Source organism: Conger conger, chromosome 6, assembly GCF_963514075.1.
Source record: "Conger conger chromosome 6, fConCon1.1, whole genome shotgun sequence".
NCBI lineage: Eukaryota > Metazoa > Chordata > Actinopteri > Anguilliformes > Congridae > Conger > Conger conger.
The window spans coordinates 62529729-62544959 of NC_083765.1; the positions used below are offsets into that span (position 1 = coordinate 62529729).

A 15231-nucleotide genomic window follows, 5' to 3' on the forward strand; every position below is an offset into this window, starting at 1 on the left:
AGCCAGGGTTCAAATACCACCTTGAGCTCAGGTAAATGTACTCTTTACACCAGTAAGGTGATCCACAGACAATAACTGTCAATAAAAGCTGCAGAGAAAAATTCCAGGCATTTTAATGTTTGTGCATCTCGTCGGGATGTGAATCAAACTCTCACAGAGCTGGATGGAGGGGGTGAATAAAGAGGCGGGGAGGGCATGCAGATCGAGCCGCCCCATAGAGGGGTGCAGACTGGACTCCCTGCTCCAGGAAAAGGAAGACAGCTTCTGCCAAACAACATAAACCCTGCTACGGCAAGTACACAGCCCCCTGCACCCCAGGCACCAAAGGCCAAACATTTCACAAGCTGCGTAGGGGGGAGAAAACACTAATTGCAGATTATTCTCCCCCGCTCTCCCCCTCCAACCACCCACCAATCCATGGTTAGTGACCTGTAAATGAACCAGACAGCGAAAACTTTGGGGCAAAATCTCGGTCCACAAATATGTAAATAAAGATAAGCAACAAAAAACTGATCCTGTTAAGAAAGCTTTTTTGAATCCCTTCACAAATTAACAGCTTAATGGAAACCATTGGAGAGGGAAGGGGGGAGAAATCTGTTTTTCAGCAAACGCAGGAGGTAACAACTTCTGTGTATTAAACACGTACTTAGCCAAAGGGGGGAAATGATGAGAACTCCAGATGGGGAGGCTTAAGCACTGCACGCTTTGCAAGGCAGGATATTGGGCAATGGGCCCAGCAATACCCCTGCCAAACGCTAACCTTGAAATTAAGTCAAGTGAAAATGTAATGTGGTGTCTAGCGAGAGACCCCTTGCTGAACTGAATATTAACCGGAGAAGAAAACGGCCGCAGGTCAGCATCCAGACAGTCTTCACCTGACCGACGGGGAGCGGCGCTCTGACCACAAATCCAATCTCATCAGAGGAAGGGGATGCTCTGTTACCTCTACAGCTCTTGCCATCCTCCTGCAGAAGGTACCCTCTGGGGCAGGAGCACAGGTACCCCCCCTCAGTGTTTTTGCAGATGAAGTTGCACGGCTTAGGTGCCTGGATGCACTCGTCCACATCTGCAAGAAAGCAAGAGCGAAAACTTGTGTGAGGCCTGTCATCGGACTCCACCAAAAACCCTAAGCCTGATTTATGCTTCATGTACAACAACAACAATGAAAGTGTAGCACAACGTTCTGCATTTATACTTCAGCGAGAGTCTGGGACAAATGTTCTATTGTCTCCATGGTAACGAGACGCAAAACTCCTAACAGCCAAACTCCAGACAGTTTGTTTACAGTTTTTGAAAACAAGTGTCCATGACAATAATATTTAGTGTTCCATCTGGCCGACTCTGTCCAATAAACATTGCACAAAAATGTATGACGTTGTCCGCAACTTAACAAAATTCTACAGGTGCACAGCACCAAGAAAAAGTGTCTTCATTTTTGTTGTGCAACCAAGTATAAATTAGGCTTAAGGTAGAAGGCTGATTAAAGAACTTCACATGTTGGTAAATGGCTCACCTATGCACGTGGTCCCGCTGATGTCTGTTGCATAGCCAGGTTTGCATATGCAGTTGTAGGAGCCCAGGGTGTTCACACACTGGCCGTTACGGCACAGGTTCCCCATGACGCGGCACTCATCAATGTCTGACGTTCAAGGGGAAAAACAAAACAGCCATGCATAACATCTCAACAAACTGTAGAGCCCACAGTAAAGGCCAATTCACACCAAGAATGATAACTATAACTATAAATATATAATTTAACCCTTTCCGCATTGCCCCCCTAGAGGGAAATTTCCATCTATTTAGCACTAGTCCTATAAAAGTGTCCATAACTCAAGAACTACTTACTGCACACACATGGTTGAACAATTAAATGATGCAGGTGCCTAAGACTTTGGCACAGTACTGTAAATCGTTATTAGACAGTTCAGTGTGCTCGTGCACTGTTTTGGAAAGCTGACACTGACAAACGCAACAGAACCTGCCGTCTTTTTGTCGTGTTCTAGTAGGAAAATGTTTGTCGAACAGGTGACTTTGAGATCTTGACTTTGGTGTGCTACACAACACTATTTATAGTTTTCACTTTAGTTAACCAACTATATTGTGAGCAAGCAAGTAATTTGGCTGCATAACTATCTGGCTATATAACTAAGATATGATAGTCTACCACAAACGATGCAACTGCAACTTACAGTTTGAGAGAAATAAAGGTTATGGATGATTGAATACGTACAGAGACAAAAGGAACGTGTAGCTGCATTAATTGCACTTCAGATAAGCGATCACTGAAACTCTGTATACTATTGCTTATCTAGTTAGAAAACAATACCAGTTCCCTATAACAAGCAAATTAGCGATTACTAGTTACGTTCCCGAATGTACAAATATCCACGTGAAGGACAATGCTTGTGCAATCGCTACTATGTTTGTATTGCCTATATTTTATCGTAAGTGGATATTTGTACATTCTTCAAGCTAGCTATAGCTAATTTGCTTGTTGCTACTGATAACAAACTGGCATTGTTTTCTAACTAGATATGTAGTCTTCGCTGGGATAATAAGCAACAGTACACAGAGTTTCAGTGATTGCTTGTCTGGAGTGCAATTTGGCACCAACAATCAGAATTAGTCCCCAGAATGCCATTGGCTGAGGCAGTTGGAACCATTTTTCAACCAATGAGTTTTAATCGCTGTACAGCTGTACAATGTTTTGATAGATTTGACGGCCCTACAAATGTACACTTTGAAACCCGAATTTAAGGCAGAGGCAGAGGTTGAGTCAACATGTCAGTGAGCTTTTTTCAATGATAGGAAGGGATTTACAATGGTCTTGTAACAATGTTTTAACACAAAAATCTTACCTATTGTACCTTTAATCAGTGTGAATGCTCACCCTGCTGGAAAAAACATCTGGCAGCTGATTGACCAGTTCAGACCAGCTCCACTCAACATGGTTTTACCAGCTCAAGCTATGGTGGTAGCTGGTAATTTCAAGCTGGTCTAGCTGGATTTTACACCATGGCACTCATTATTGTTAGAGTTATAGTTATCATTCTTGGTGTGGATGGGCCTGAAGACTGAGGAACATTAGTTTAGTCTAGGCCTTTAGTAGCTGAAATTAAGCACCATGGTGGCTATGGATCTCTTCCACCTACCCTTTCCATCAGTAGTGTATCCAGGGCCTAGGGGACACATCTTCTTATACTGAGTGGTTCCAGGCAGAGGACACAGCTCACAGTTAGGGCCCCAGCCCCGTCCCCCGTCACAACAGCACTCGGACTTGGTGACACTGTTCCGGTTGCTGGAGGTCATCTGGCATAGGGTCTGCAGCACTTCCGTAAAGCAGAAACCCTGCCTGTTATCTGCAAACAGAATGGAGTTGGTTGGTTTCTGAGGAACTGCACTACACACAATGTCCTTTAGCAGAGCAGGAGGAGAAATTATGATTCTTCATAAACAGATCCATAAAAGCAATGCTGAGAAATAGCAACACTTTTTGTTGATAATTCTTCACTCCTTGCAAGATTACACATATTTACACACATCAAGATTGTTTTCTAGTGCGGGCTGTGGTGGCGCAACAGGCTAAGACGCAGCAGACTTGCGGTTGCAGTTCACTGCAGTTGCACACCGGGGACCAGGGTTTGATTCCCGGTCCTGCCAAAAGCCAAGTTTGGCCGGCTCACGTGGAGCAGCATAATTGGCTCGCTGCTCCAGAGGGAGGGACTTGGCAGGGTGAGTAGATTGCCGCACAATAAAAAGCATCTGGGGCACCTTGGAATCACGGAAGACGAGCATGAGATGAGACGGCTTGAAGAAGGCGTGTCGCTCTCCTTCGGGCCGCTGAGGGACGGGGTGTGGGCGGTGTATCTAATACTAGCTCTAATTGAATCAGACGGGGTACAATTGGCTCCCAAATTGGGAGAAAAAGGGAAAAATCTGAAAATAAAACTTAAAAAAATAAAAGATTGTTTTCTAGTGATCGTCCTGTCAAAACCAACAAGTACTTTTTAGACCTTAATGACGGGTGATATTTACCAATGCACTCTGTCTGCGTGGGACTGGGACTGAAGCCATGGTCACACTTGCACCGGTAGCTGCCAACTGTGTTTTCACAACGGCCATTTTGGCAGACTCCTCGCTTGGCAGAGCACTCATTTAGATCTAGAGCAGAGCAGAGCAGAGCAAAACAGGAGGCAGAATCAGGCATTAAATACCGTGTACACGAAAATACATTCGATTTTAACACTGACTGGACCAAGTCAAGAATAGAATCAGATCACATTCTATCTGCACCACCACCACACCAGCAACTTTCATATGAACCTGATACATAGAGATCAGCAGATTTTGCCAAAAATATCATTCATACATACAGCACTGTATATACTGTGATGTATCTGTATTGGCACTGAGAATTAGAGGAAATAAGAGATTTATTACTGAGAGCAAAATTACTATAAAATGAAAAAATGTGATCTATACTTCAGGTGTTAGAAAGGGGTAGTTTCTATTCAGCTAAGTAGAGTGAAAGGCAAAGTTGAAGCTCCCAAGATTCATGGGGGTATGATGCATGATGCTTTTACACACATAACCTGACAGCTTTATCCTGGGACCAAGTGACTGATTACATTTTTCTTTTCTGATGGCCATTTTGTTGCCATAGAAACAGCCACTGGAGGCCAAAGCAAAACAAAAAAGCACATACAGATGCTGTCAGTCTTACCCATGCAGCGCTCCCCGTTGGGCTGTCGGATATACCCCGGGGAGCAGATGCACATGTACGTGCCGATGAGATTCTTGCAGGTCATCCCGCGGGTCTCACAGTCATCGATGCCGTCTTCGCACTCGTTCTGGTCTGAGACGGGGAAGACAGAGCAGGGTTCTGGGAGTTTCAGCAGGTCACAGGCTCGGGTTGCGGTTATGGGCTCGGCGAAGCCCAAGTGAAACGTAATACGCTTCTCTCACGAAGAGTCACAGGCTGACATGTGTTAAAAAAAACGTGAGCTCAGATTCTGTTTATAAATGTAATGTAAACAATATCATATAGCATCGACAGAGTGAGGGATTCAACCTGCTGAGGCTCGGTAGAGTTAACCGTTTGATTCACTGCAAAACTTGACTGTCTTCACACTTGACTTGAATTCACTTGACTGTTTTTACACAAGATCTTAGTTTTTTTTCTCAAGAAGAAAATATTAGCTTGTTTTTATAAGTTCATTTTGAAGGGATTTTTTTTTTTTTTTCTATTCCATTGGCAAATATTGAAACAAGACAAACTGTCTTACAATATTTTAATCTTATTTTGCAAAAAAGTAAAAGAAATAAGATTTGAAGTATTACATTATAAGACTAAAATATATGACTTATTTTTTGTTTTTTTGCAGTGTTGCAGGGGCTTTTTTATTTTTTGTTCCCCTTAACTGAGCCTGAACACCGCACCCAGAATATCTCCCCTTGCACTACATAAGCTCCTCTACTCCAAAAACAGATGAATAACTCAATCCAGATATTATATTAATGATTGGATTTTGCCTATATTGATATACTCAGGCTTTCCCGAACCAAAGATATGAATAACTCAAACAACAAATCAAATAACCAGATATTATACGTACAACTTTGTTTGAAATAATTTGAAACCAGGTTCCCACCAGGGGCATGTTCCACAAAGCTGGGTAACTGAGTTAGCTGGGTAACTGCACTGAGTAAAACCTGGACCCCGCCCAAATCTGGAATATGGACTGAAGTGAAAACAGCTGTTCTGGATTTTATGTTGTCTGGCTAACTCAGTAATTCTGCTTTGCGGTACGGGGGTCCCTGAACCAAAAATCAATAAACTAATCATAAAAAAACCAGATATTATATTTACAACTTTAGCAAGTGTTTGTTTCCCCAGCAGGTAGCACCTGTAGAAAGCCTCGGAAGGGAAGGCTTTACCTCTGCACATTCTCTTGTCATCTCTGAGCACGTAGCCCGCAGGGCATTTGCACTCATACGAGCCCACGGTGTTGACGCAGCGGAAAGCACAGAGCAGGGGGTTCTGTGCACATTCGTTCACATCTGGAGAGACAGACACACACCAGCTCCCATCAGACATTAGGAAAACAGACCCCGCCGTTGAAGACAGCGGAGCACATGTATCATAAAAAATATGCTTTACAGACGAATGTGCTGAAACAGGTGCCAATACAGTACTGTTCAGTCATCTTTCATTAATCTAAAACAGTGGTAACCAACCCTCTTCCAGGAGATCTACCGGTCTACAGGACTGTAGGTTTTCATTTCAACCATAATTTGGCACACTTGACTAAACTAAACAAGATCTCAAACTTTTGAAGGAGGTGTGCTTTATTAAGGTTGGAATGAAAACCCTGACAAACCCTCATTCGATAGATAGAAATCTCCAGGAACAGGGTTGGTTACCACTGATCTAAAATATGAACTGCTTTTGCATGTTGGTCTGGAATAGGCCATCAATATCTTTTTTATTCAAGGCAAATACATTTTTGCTCCGAATGCATTTTATTTTTAGGATTAGTAATGTGACTAAAAATGTAGACCTGCGTACCTTCACATGTCATCATAGGCCCAGGTTCAAAGCCATCATCACAGGCGCACTCAAAAGCTCCAATCACATTGGTGCATGTACCATTGCCACAGGGGTTTCCCACCTCACACTCATTGGAATCTGTATAATAAACACACACATTCACACTCACTGGCATCTGGTATGACAAAAATATACGTTCACACTCACTGGTTTGACAAAATATATATTTACGCTCATTGATATGACAATAATATACATTCACACTCATTAGTATGACAAATATATACATTCAAACTCATTGGTATGACAAAAATATACAATCACACTCATCGGTATGGCCAAAATATACATTCACTCTCATTTAATTCTCTTGAATATTCACAGAAATCCTATATAATTTGTGCTTTCCTCTCTGAATGGCAGCTCTGCCATGCACAGGCAGGTTTCTCAGCTTCTCAGCTTACCCTCACAGTTGACCCCAGTGAAGTCCAGGCGGAAACCAAAAGGACACTCGCAGCGGAAGGATCTGTCAGTGTTGATGCACACTCCATTGTTACAGATGTTGGGGTTTGTCGAGCACTCGTCAATATCTGATTATCAAAAAAAAATCAAATTCATGCAAAATGATGTAGGTTCATTGTCACAGAACTGCATACACTATTCACATTGATCATGTGTATATTAATGCAATTACAGTTACATACTGTAAATCCATCCAAAAAGGTAAAAAAAAACCCAATACATGTAGCCAGCTTACCAACAGGGTTGTCATTTGGACCAATCTTTTGCCCAATTTGATGGCATAGCAAGGCAAACACCTCTGGAATGAGATAGACCTTAGTTTAGACAAGTATTTCAGAAACAAATGTAATTATAATATAATATTCCAGATCCACCAAAGTAATAAACTTAGTAGTAGAAGAAGAATTAATAGAAGAAGAAGTAGTTGAATATGCACAATAATAGTAGAAGACGAATATGAATTGTGCCAGAGCTGGATGAGTGTTTTGGGAGATCATGGGCGGGTATGTCCCTTACCCTCGTTCTGGGTGGGGCAGATTTCACACGGGTCACCCCAACCCTGTCCTGGCATGGCGCTGCAGCAGCAATCCCCCTTGGTGGTGTTCATGGGTTTGGGGGCCAAACAAACACCACTCTCAAATCTGGTGTAGCAGTAGTTCACACGTATATCTGTGGGATTACAAAGAAGCTTTTTATAAAGAAGATTTTTTTGAAAGTTGACAATAATGGGGAGTCCCTTTACTGAAAAAGTAGGGTCATATAACAACTCAAAAGAGCAATGCTGGTTTGTCTACTGTCAGCCTCTCCAAAACTAAAATAAAAATAGAATAACCATAACAACTGGGTAGCAAGACGGCCATCTGTGGTAGAAAAGTGCTTCAGTGGTCTTTTTATTGTGTAAATCACGAGATGAGAAACCAGTTTTTCTCAGTTGGTTTGTAATGAAAAGCAAATGGCTGGCACCTGGCCCTGGAGAACTTGTGCTGGCCGTCCTGAGACTGAAAGCAAACAATCCCCCTGACCTCTATAGATCACACAGCACAGACACCTGGACTGGAAACACAGTGGAAAAACGCTGAAAAGTGTCTTGTTACTTTTCCCCCATGAAACTGATTTGTCAGCTTTTCCGAAATAAAAAGATTTATGTCCACAGATCTCCCTGCAACAGCTGTGTGTGTACAAAAGCAAAGCTCTGCCACATGCACAGCCCTGAAACTGTCCACCACCGGAGGGGGAGACGTCAGGTTATATAGAGAGTGAAAATTTTGATAATGCACTGTGACTCTGCACATTATCTGACAGACACACGAGAACCGTCTTATTAGCTAATTTTATTTTTTTCTAATTCCTAACGCCTGTTTCTAATTTGCTAGATTGTTCTCCCATCTTCACGCAGGCACATCTGTGCGAGGGCAAACCAGGAAATGTAAATAGTTCCTCCCTTTTAGGTGATTATGTCATCACCATTTTAGTGGGGAACTCCCAGCTAAGATCATGAACAACCCCTTTAGCTCAGGAGTTGAGGAAATGGAAAATGGCTGAGAGTTGCTCATTGACACCCTTGGGTACACCAATCCAAGAGCAATATGTCATTAAAAGGCAAGACATCTGGACAGCGTTAGCTGCTTCACCCCCTTAAACACCGACATACTGTATGTAAGTGAGCTTTATTCCTCAAGTCTCCTAAGAGTACTCGGCCCATGATTCCTCAATGTGTTGTGTGCCCAAGGATTTCTCCATCTTATTCCCTGTTACAACTCCACAGTCATAAAGGTCTTGTGCTCAGTGGACCACCATTTATACAGGATATTACTCCGTATGATGCCGTATGGTGACAAAGGGTTGACTTTATTGTTGCGACTCTACACTTTCAGCTTTGAGCTGGGCTTCATTTTCAAAGGTTAGAGTAGACACTTTTTAAATGACCTAAGCCTTTTTTCAGCTTGAAGTCAAGGACAAAATATAGCTTGTATAATTTCAGTCTCTGTAAATTTATGGCATATATCTCTGAGTCTAAAACTTACACATGCCTTTTGGACATAATAGTGAGGTAGTGAGAACGGCCAAAGGGAACTCACCTGTGCACCTCCTCCCAGATGAGGAGAGCTGAAACCCGTCAGGACAGCTGCACTTAAAACTACCATCCGTGTTGGTGCAAGTGCCGAAAACACAGATGTCTGGGCTCTGCGTACATTCGTCAATGTCTACAGAAAGAAAACAAACAAGTATTTTTGATCCCAAATCATTGTGTCATTCAGATGATGACAGTGATAATTTGATCCAGTGCAACAACAATCTCTGTTTCACTGCTAAGATGATTCTATGATTGGAAGCTGGTGGTGGTATTCGTGTGGAATGATCACCCACGCTTTACTGAAGATTATTTGACACAAAAATGGACGTATCACTCAAGCACTATAAATAATCATAATCTGCCAATACTCCTCGTTTGCTACTTTGGTCTTGGGTAAAACAGCTTAGGCTGAAATCCTGTAGGCCTCTCCCTGTCTACATCAGCGTTATTAGCTTGTGAGCAGTCTCTCAATGTCAGTTCTGATTTTCAGCATTACAAACCGCAACATATTTTACTACAGTCTTGTGTGAACAGGTGCAGAACTCCAGCACCACTTCCTGTCAGAGACGGTACCATATGTAACACATTTAGTCTGTCAGCACGCGCCAAAGCACATTCTGTTTGAAAATAATATTTTTTGCTATTCAAACTGATTTTTTGATACCCTTTCACAATCTTAAAATACAGCATGTTAAAACTCTGAGGTTTTTCTGCCCAATACAGTTGCTTGTCTTCAAATTGTTTGTATCCAGTCTGGGTACAACAGTTCAATGATTCTGTTTTATATTTCATTATAAGGATCTGTAAGTTCATCCTGCCCAAAGCTATATTTGATTGCTCTTTACACAGTGCATGTATTCATAAAGGTTTGAAGAATGCACCCCCTCCTTCATAAACATAGCTTGATATGTCTATCTTTATACATCTTGCATAAGCTTGGTATGTTGCGGAGATCTTAGCCAGAGTATTGACCGTCACATGACATCCTGTGCTATGTTATGCACATCCTGATTTTTTTGCTGTGTTATGTCACACTTGTTGATCTCATCTTTCACAGAACAATGTTTGCCGCTTATGAATGATCTGATGCAATGTGAACTATATGTGCCTGGCTATGATGTTTTTATCATTTACTGACAAACTTAATAATCGCATAATAATAATGTTATGCATAGCATATAACAGCTTTAGCATAGCATAGCCTACATAAACCGCTTGCTATCTAATTTGCTAGCTAGCAAGTGTGTCATTATAACCAATCACAACACAGTCTATTAACATTGGTAACTTGTACCACTGGAAGCCAGCTGCTTCCTGTGTTGGACCTCACTCTCAACAAAGTCTAGCTCAGAACGTTTGGCTACTTGTTAAAGAAATGTTTAATTGGCAGCAATGTGACCAGGCATTTTCTTTCTTCTGAGAATCTTTGTAGCCAGTGCGGTCATATGCATATATCCATGGGTAGGCTACCCCATGGCCGCTTGTTTTCCCAAAGTGCTAGCTACCACCTTAGAACACTGTGGCTGGACTATAAACTGGTCTTTCGGACATACAGTGCATTCCTAAACCTATGTTGAGTACAGGCTGTCCCTGGATGTTCACAGATCATGGGCTAAACATAAATACAACACTAGAATGGAATCTAACTGCTGAAAAAAACAACTGAGGCTAGCCTTTGAAACAGCTGGTAGCTGGTTGACCAGTTCCCCGCTCAACATGGTTTGCTCAAGCTATGTTTTGAAACAGCTGGGAGCTGGTCATTTAAAGCTGGTCTTAGCTGGATTTTACAGCAGGGAATTACATTTAAAATGCTCTAACGATGAATGTCATCTGTACATGTTAGCCTTTCTGACATAAAAAAGTGACAACACCGATACCTTCACACTTATCATTAATCAAAAAGTATCCAGGAGGACAGATGCATCTGTAGGATCCATCCAGGTTCTGACAAGTTCCAGGGCCACAAGTTCCAGGATTTACTTGACATTCATTGATATCTGTAAAGAAAAAGAAAAACATTTCTTTTAACATGTCTGTGTGGGAAACTATTTTTTTGACCTTTGGTAACATTTACTCACAATTCCAGCAGTGAAAGTGTATGCATATCCAATTGCAACTAGACAATGGAAGCCGAAGGACATTCTTAAATGTTCCACAATATTGTACCACTTGATGCAAAATACAATCTACAAGTGTGCACACTATCGTCTTCAAATTAACTGCATTTTCTTTTGTGACATCGTTATGAAATCATCAGGCCCTTTGCTCATAATGAATGCACGTGCAGTTATTTCAACCAATTCATAGTATCTATTGTCGACTAAAAAGGAAATATAATTCCAGTAAAAATCTAAATTTTAAAAGTATCTGTCATTTAGGATCCGTCACAAGAGGGAACATGGAGGATAAAGCACAGGAGGTATGGCTTCAACTCAGTACTTATCCAATAGCTGATTCATATGAGCCAATCAAAAATACAATGGGGCCTATAGCCTATAGCCTATTGCCAAAGGTGCTTGACTGGAACCTTGACGGTTGGTGGCTCAAGCCCTGGTGTAACAACAATAAGATCAACCATTAAGATCATTACATTACATTACATTACAATACATTACATTACATTCAGTTAATACATACATACAGATCAGTGCGGTTGTTGGGCCCTTGAGCAAGGTCCTTAACCCCCCATTGCTCCAGGGGGGATTAGCCCCTGCTTAGTCTAATCAACTGTAAGTTGCTTTGGATAAAAGTGTCAGCTAAATAAATGACTGTAATACAACAATTTTATTGAGTTATTTTATTTGGCACCCCTCTCATTCATTTCCCCCTCCCCCATGTGTCTTTCGGTCGTCTACATTTGTAAATATCTGGTATATATACTTTTGGGTTCAGCACCAAAAATGCATATGCTGGTTTGTAAAAAAAAAAAAAAAATTTGATTGTATATGTCCTGTTTTCCGTTCCCCGTCAGCTCTTGCCACCTTCATTTTATGTATACGTTATAGTTTTTGGGAGGACCCTGTGACTTCGCTGAATGACAGAGGGGGACGAGGCAGGCCCTCACCCACACAGATCCTCCCGTCAGGGGTGAGCTCAAAGCCGTCGCGGCACAGGCACACGAACGAGCCCACGGTGTTCACACAGTCGCCATTTCGACACAGGCCCCTCTGCGAGGAGCACTCGTCCAAATCTGCAACAGAAGAGCATTATTGAACCCCATGGGGTCATTTGTGATTTATTAACTTTTACAATTGATACTTAAAAATATTTTAAGTACTTTTGAACTTCTCCTCAAGCTGAAATTTACATAGAGTAGCCCAGGCTACTTCCACTTTTACTAGAGTAAGATTTGACCAGGCAACGGCAGGGGCGCACACTCATACACTGGAGGCACCACACACAGTCACCATCTCTGTCTTTCCTTGTCACAGGAGTAGATGGTAGAGTCATCCAGACTTCCTTAGAAATGTGGTTGGGAGGGGGCATAAGATATTTTTGGGAGTACCTATGCAGTCGTTGTTGTGGGAGAGATGGAAGCCAGGGTAACACAGGCAGTTGTATGACCCGACTGTGTTTTTGCACGTCCCGTTCCCACACGGCTGCCTCTCGCACTCGTCCACGTCTGTAACGACAGAAAAAAAAAGACTAAATAGCCCCTCCTAAAATCTCTGAATCAACAGCCTTTTATACAATGATCAGCCTAGATCGACTGAATTGTCAATTGATTCCGTGTGGCCTACAATACATTTTTACAAAATTGTGTAACTATGTCTTATTTCTCAAAATCCTACATGTATGGGAGATCTATTATTAGGTTTGCAACTGCTCTTCCTGGGGTCTACACAAAATGTAAAACATTTACCACAGTGTAGTATACAAGATTAGTTGGGGACTAGTTCTTCAAATCACTTTACTTCTATCGCAACAGGAACTTGGTCAATGAAGGAAACCCTCACCAATACACATGGATAAATCTGGAGTTGCTTTAAACCCATTGGGGCAGATGCAGCGATAGCTTCCCACAGTGTCAATGCATTGTCCTGGGCTGCAAATTCCAGGGTTCTCGAGGCATTCATTTCGATCTGTGGAGAGGGAAACAGGCCTTTCAGAACTCATATACCAACCTCAGTATCATTGTTTCTGAATCAAATAACAACTGAAAGAAAATTCATACTGTCGCACAAGAACAGCATTTATTGGTAAGAACTAGAACGATTACAAATTCCCAGACCCTGAGTCATATGTCTCTTGCACAACCCCTGCAGCAGCACAGGGTACTTCCACTGTTAAGAGTGGAGCAATTGATGAATTATGCTTCTGAATCTCCTCCAAAGCTAAGAATAGTGCATATTTTTGTTCCATTAAAACAAATAATGTTCTCATGTTTTTGCATTCCCAATTGAATCAAGACATGAGGTTACACTCTGAACAATTCTATATTTTTCTGAATGTTTCTCGCGTTTTCCAGATTCTGTACCAGAAAGTATTAAGTCCAATGGAGACCTTGTTCCCTGGGTTCCCTTATTCATGAGCCATTTTATCATGATACATCACTATACATGATTATAAACAGAAGGCACTTTCTAAAACATTAGTCTCGCACCCATTATAACTCATTTAGGCTAGTAGTGCTTGTCATCTGGAAAGTACTTTCTCAGAAATAAAAGAAGGCAAAACAACAGGAACCAACCATGGCTCATATTCAACTGAAATAATGGAGTCTGATGCCCAGGCTGTTATCAAGATTTTCCATCAAAAAAACACTTCCTCTAATTTACAGTGGGACCGAAACAACAGTCTTTGTGAAGCAGTAAAAATCAACGGCCCATAGTACCTGGAAACCACATTCTTTCCACCCGGCTCATTTCACGACCCGCAGGTGAACGCTAGCTTAATCCCACCTCAAACACTCACACACTGCAAAAAGTGACTGTCTTAACAATCGTTTGAGTCTTGTAATAAGACTCGTGTAATAAGGAAAATACACAATCAGACTTTTTTCTCTTAGCTCATTTTAAGTTAATGTTTGCTTGTGGAAGTGAAATTTTCTTATTCCATTGGCAAATCTTGAAATGAGTCAAACTGTCTTACTTATTTTCATTTTATTTATAAAAAAAGGAAACTCAATATAGGACTAAAATACTTGTTCTTGTAGTGCACAGGCAGCATAAATATGCCAGTCTCAAAGTATTTTTTAATATTTAGGCTTTATTTCTATTACTTTTATGCTAAATAATACAGGATTATTGCCAATGAAGTGAGAAATTTAAACTTTTTTTTTCTGTTTGAGAGGAAATTAATAACAGTTTCATTATAAGTCTATCAGTAAGTCTCATTATAAGACTAAAAACACTTAATAAGACAGACTTTTTTTCCAGTGTAGATGGTCGGTAAAGCCACAACATACCAAGACACTGGCCCGTGGGGGTGAAGCGGTAGCCGGGCTTGCATTCACAGCGGTAGCTTCCAGGGAGGTTAAGACAGACAGCGTTCTGCTGGCAGACGGGCCCATTCTGGCACTCATCGATGTCTTCACAGAGTACATAGTAACATCAAGATAAAACACACAGCATGTAAGCATCTCACAGCTATACTGTACATACTTTATCATCCAGTCTGTCCACTCTCCCAAAATGACGATTAAAAAGATGCAACAAACCTTCACAGAGGAGTAGCTTGTCATTGTAGATGAAGCCCATGGGACACTCGCACCTGAAGCTGCCGATCATGTTGATGCAAACGCCGTTCTCACAAACACCCGGGATCTCCCGGCACTCGTCAATGTCTGGCAAACAACAAGGCCTTGTTTTAAAGTATGTTCTCCATGCAACGTGCAGTGTATACAACAAGAATAATAAAAAAAGGAACAGAAACTACTGTAAAGGAGAGGATGTTCATGTTGGTGCTCCTTACCTACTACCTGTCCAGTATAAATGTCAATGTAGTATCCTGGTCTCTGACTGCCACACAAGACGGCAAACTCATCTAAAGGGCAAGATCATCAAAGAACAGGAGTATTTTGCAGGTGCAGGTCAGAGGGCATGTACAGCATGGTTTACTGGTTTACAAGGAAAATGAACTGGGT

At 41.6% G+C, this 15231-nt stretch overlaps 1 protein-coding gene across 1 annotated transcript in view; it reads right to left on the bottom strand.

Annotated features, from left to right (window-relative positions):
• Positions 1-15231, bottom strand: part of LOC133130179 (fibrillin-1-like) — a 75107-nt gene that overhangs the window by 6462 nt on the left and 53414 nt on the right. The window contains exons 43-60 of the mRNA XM_061244512.1: positions 15060-15131; positions 14806-14931; positions 14554-14676; positions 13103-13228; positions 12652-12768; positions 12211-12336; positions 11024-11143; positions 9151-9276; positions 7589-7741; positions 7308-7370; positions 7015-7140; positions 6569-6688; positions 5938-6060; positions 4724-4855; positions 4036-4161; positions 3153-3359; positions 1514-1639; positions 944-1066 (exon numbers count right to left, since the gene is read on the bottom strand). Of these exons, the coding sequence (XP_061100496.1) occupies positions 944-1066; positions 1514-1639; positions 3153-3359; positions 4036-4161; positions 4724-4855; positions 5938-6060; positions 6569-6688; positions 7015-7140; positions 7308-7370; positions 7589-7741; positions 9151-9276; positions 11024-11143; positions 12211-12336; positions 12652-12768; positions 13103-13228; positions 14554-14676; positions 14806-14931; positions 15060-15131 (2235 nt within the window). The remainder of the gene's footprint in view (positions 1-943; positions 1067-1513; positions 1640-3152; positions 3360-4035; positions 4162-4723; positions 4856-5937; positions 6061-6568; positions 6689-7014; positions 7141-7307; positions 7371-7588; positions 7742-9150; positions 9277-11023; positions 11144-12210; positions 12337-12651; positions 12769-13102; positions 13229-14553; positions 14677-14805; positions 14932-15059; positions 15132-15231) is intronic.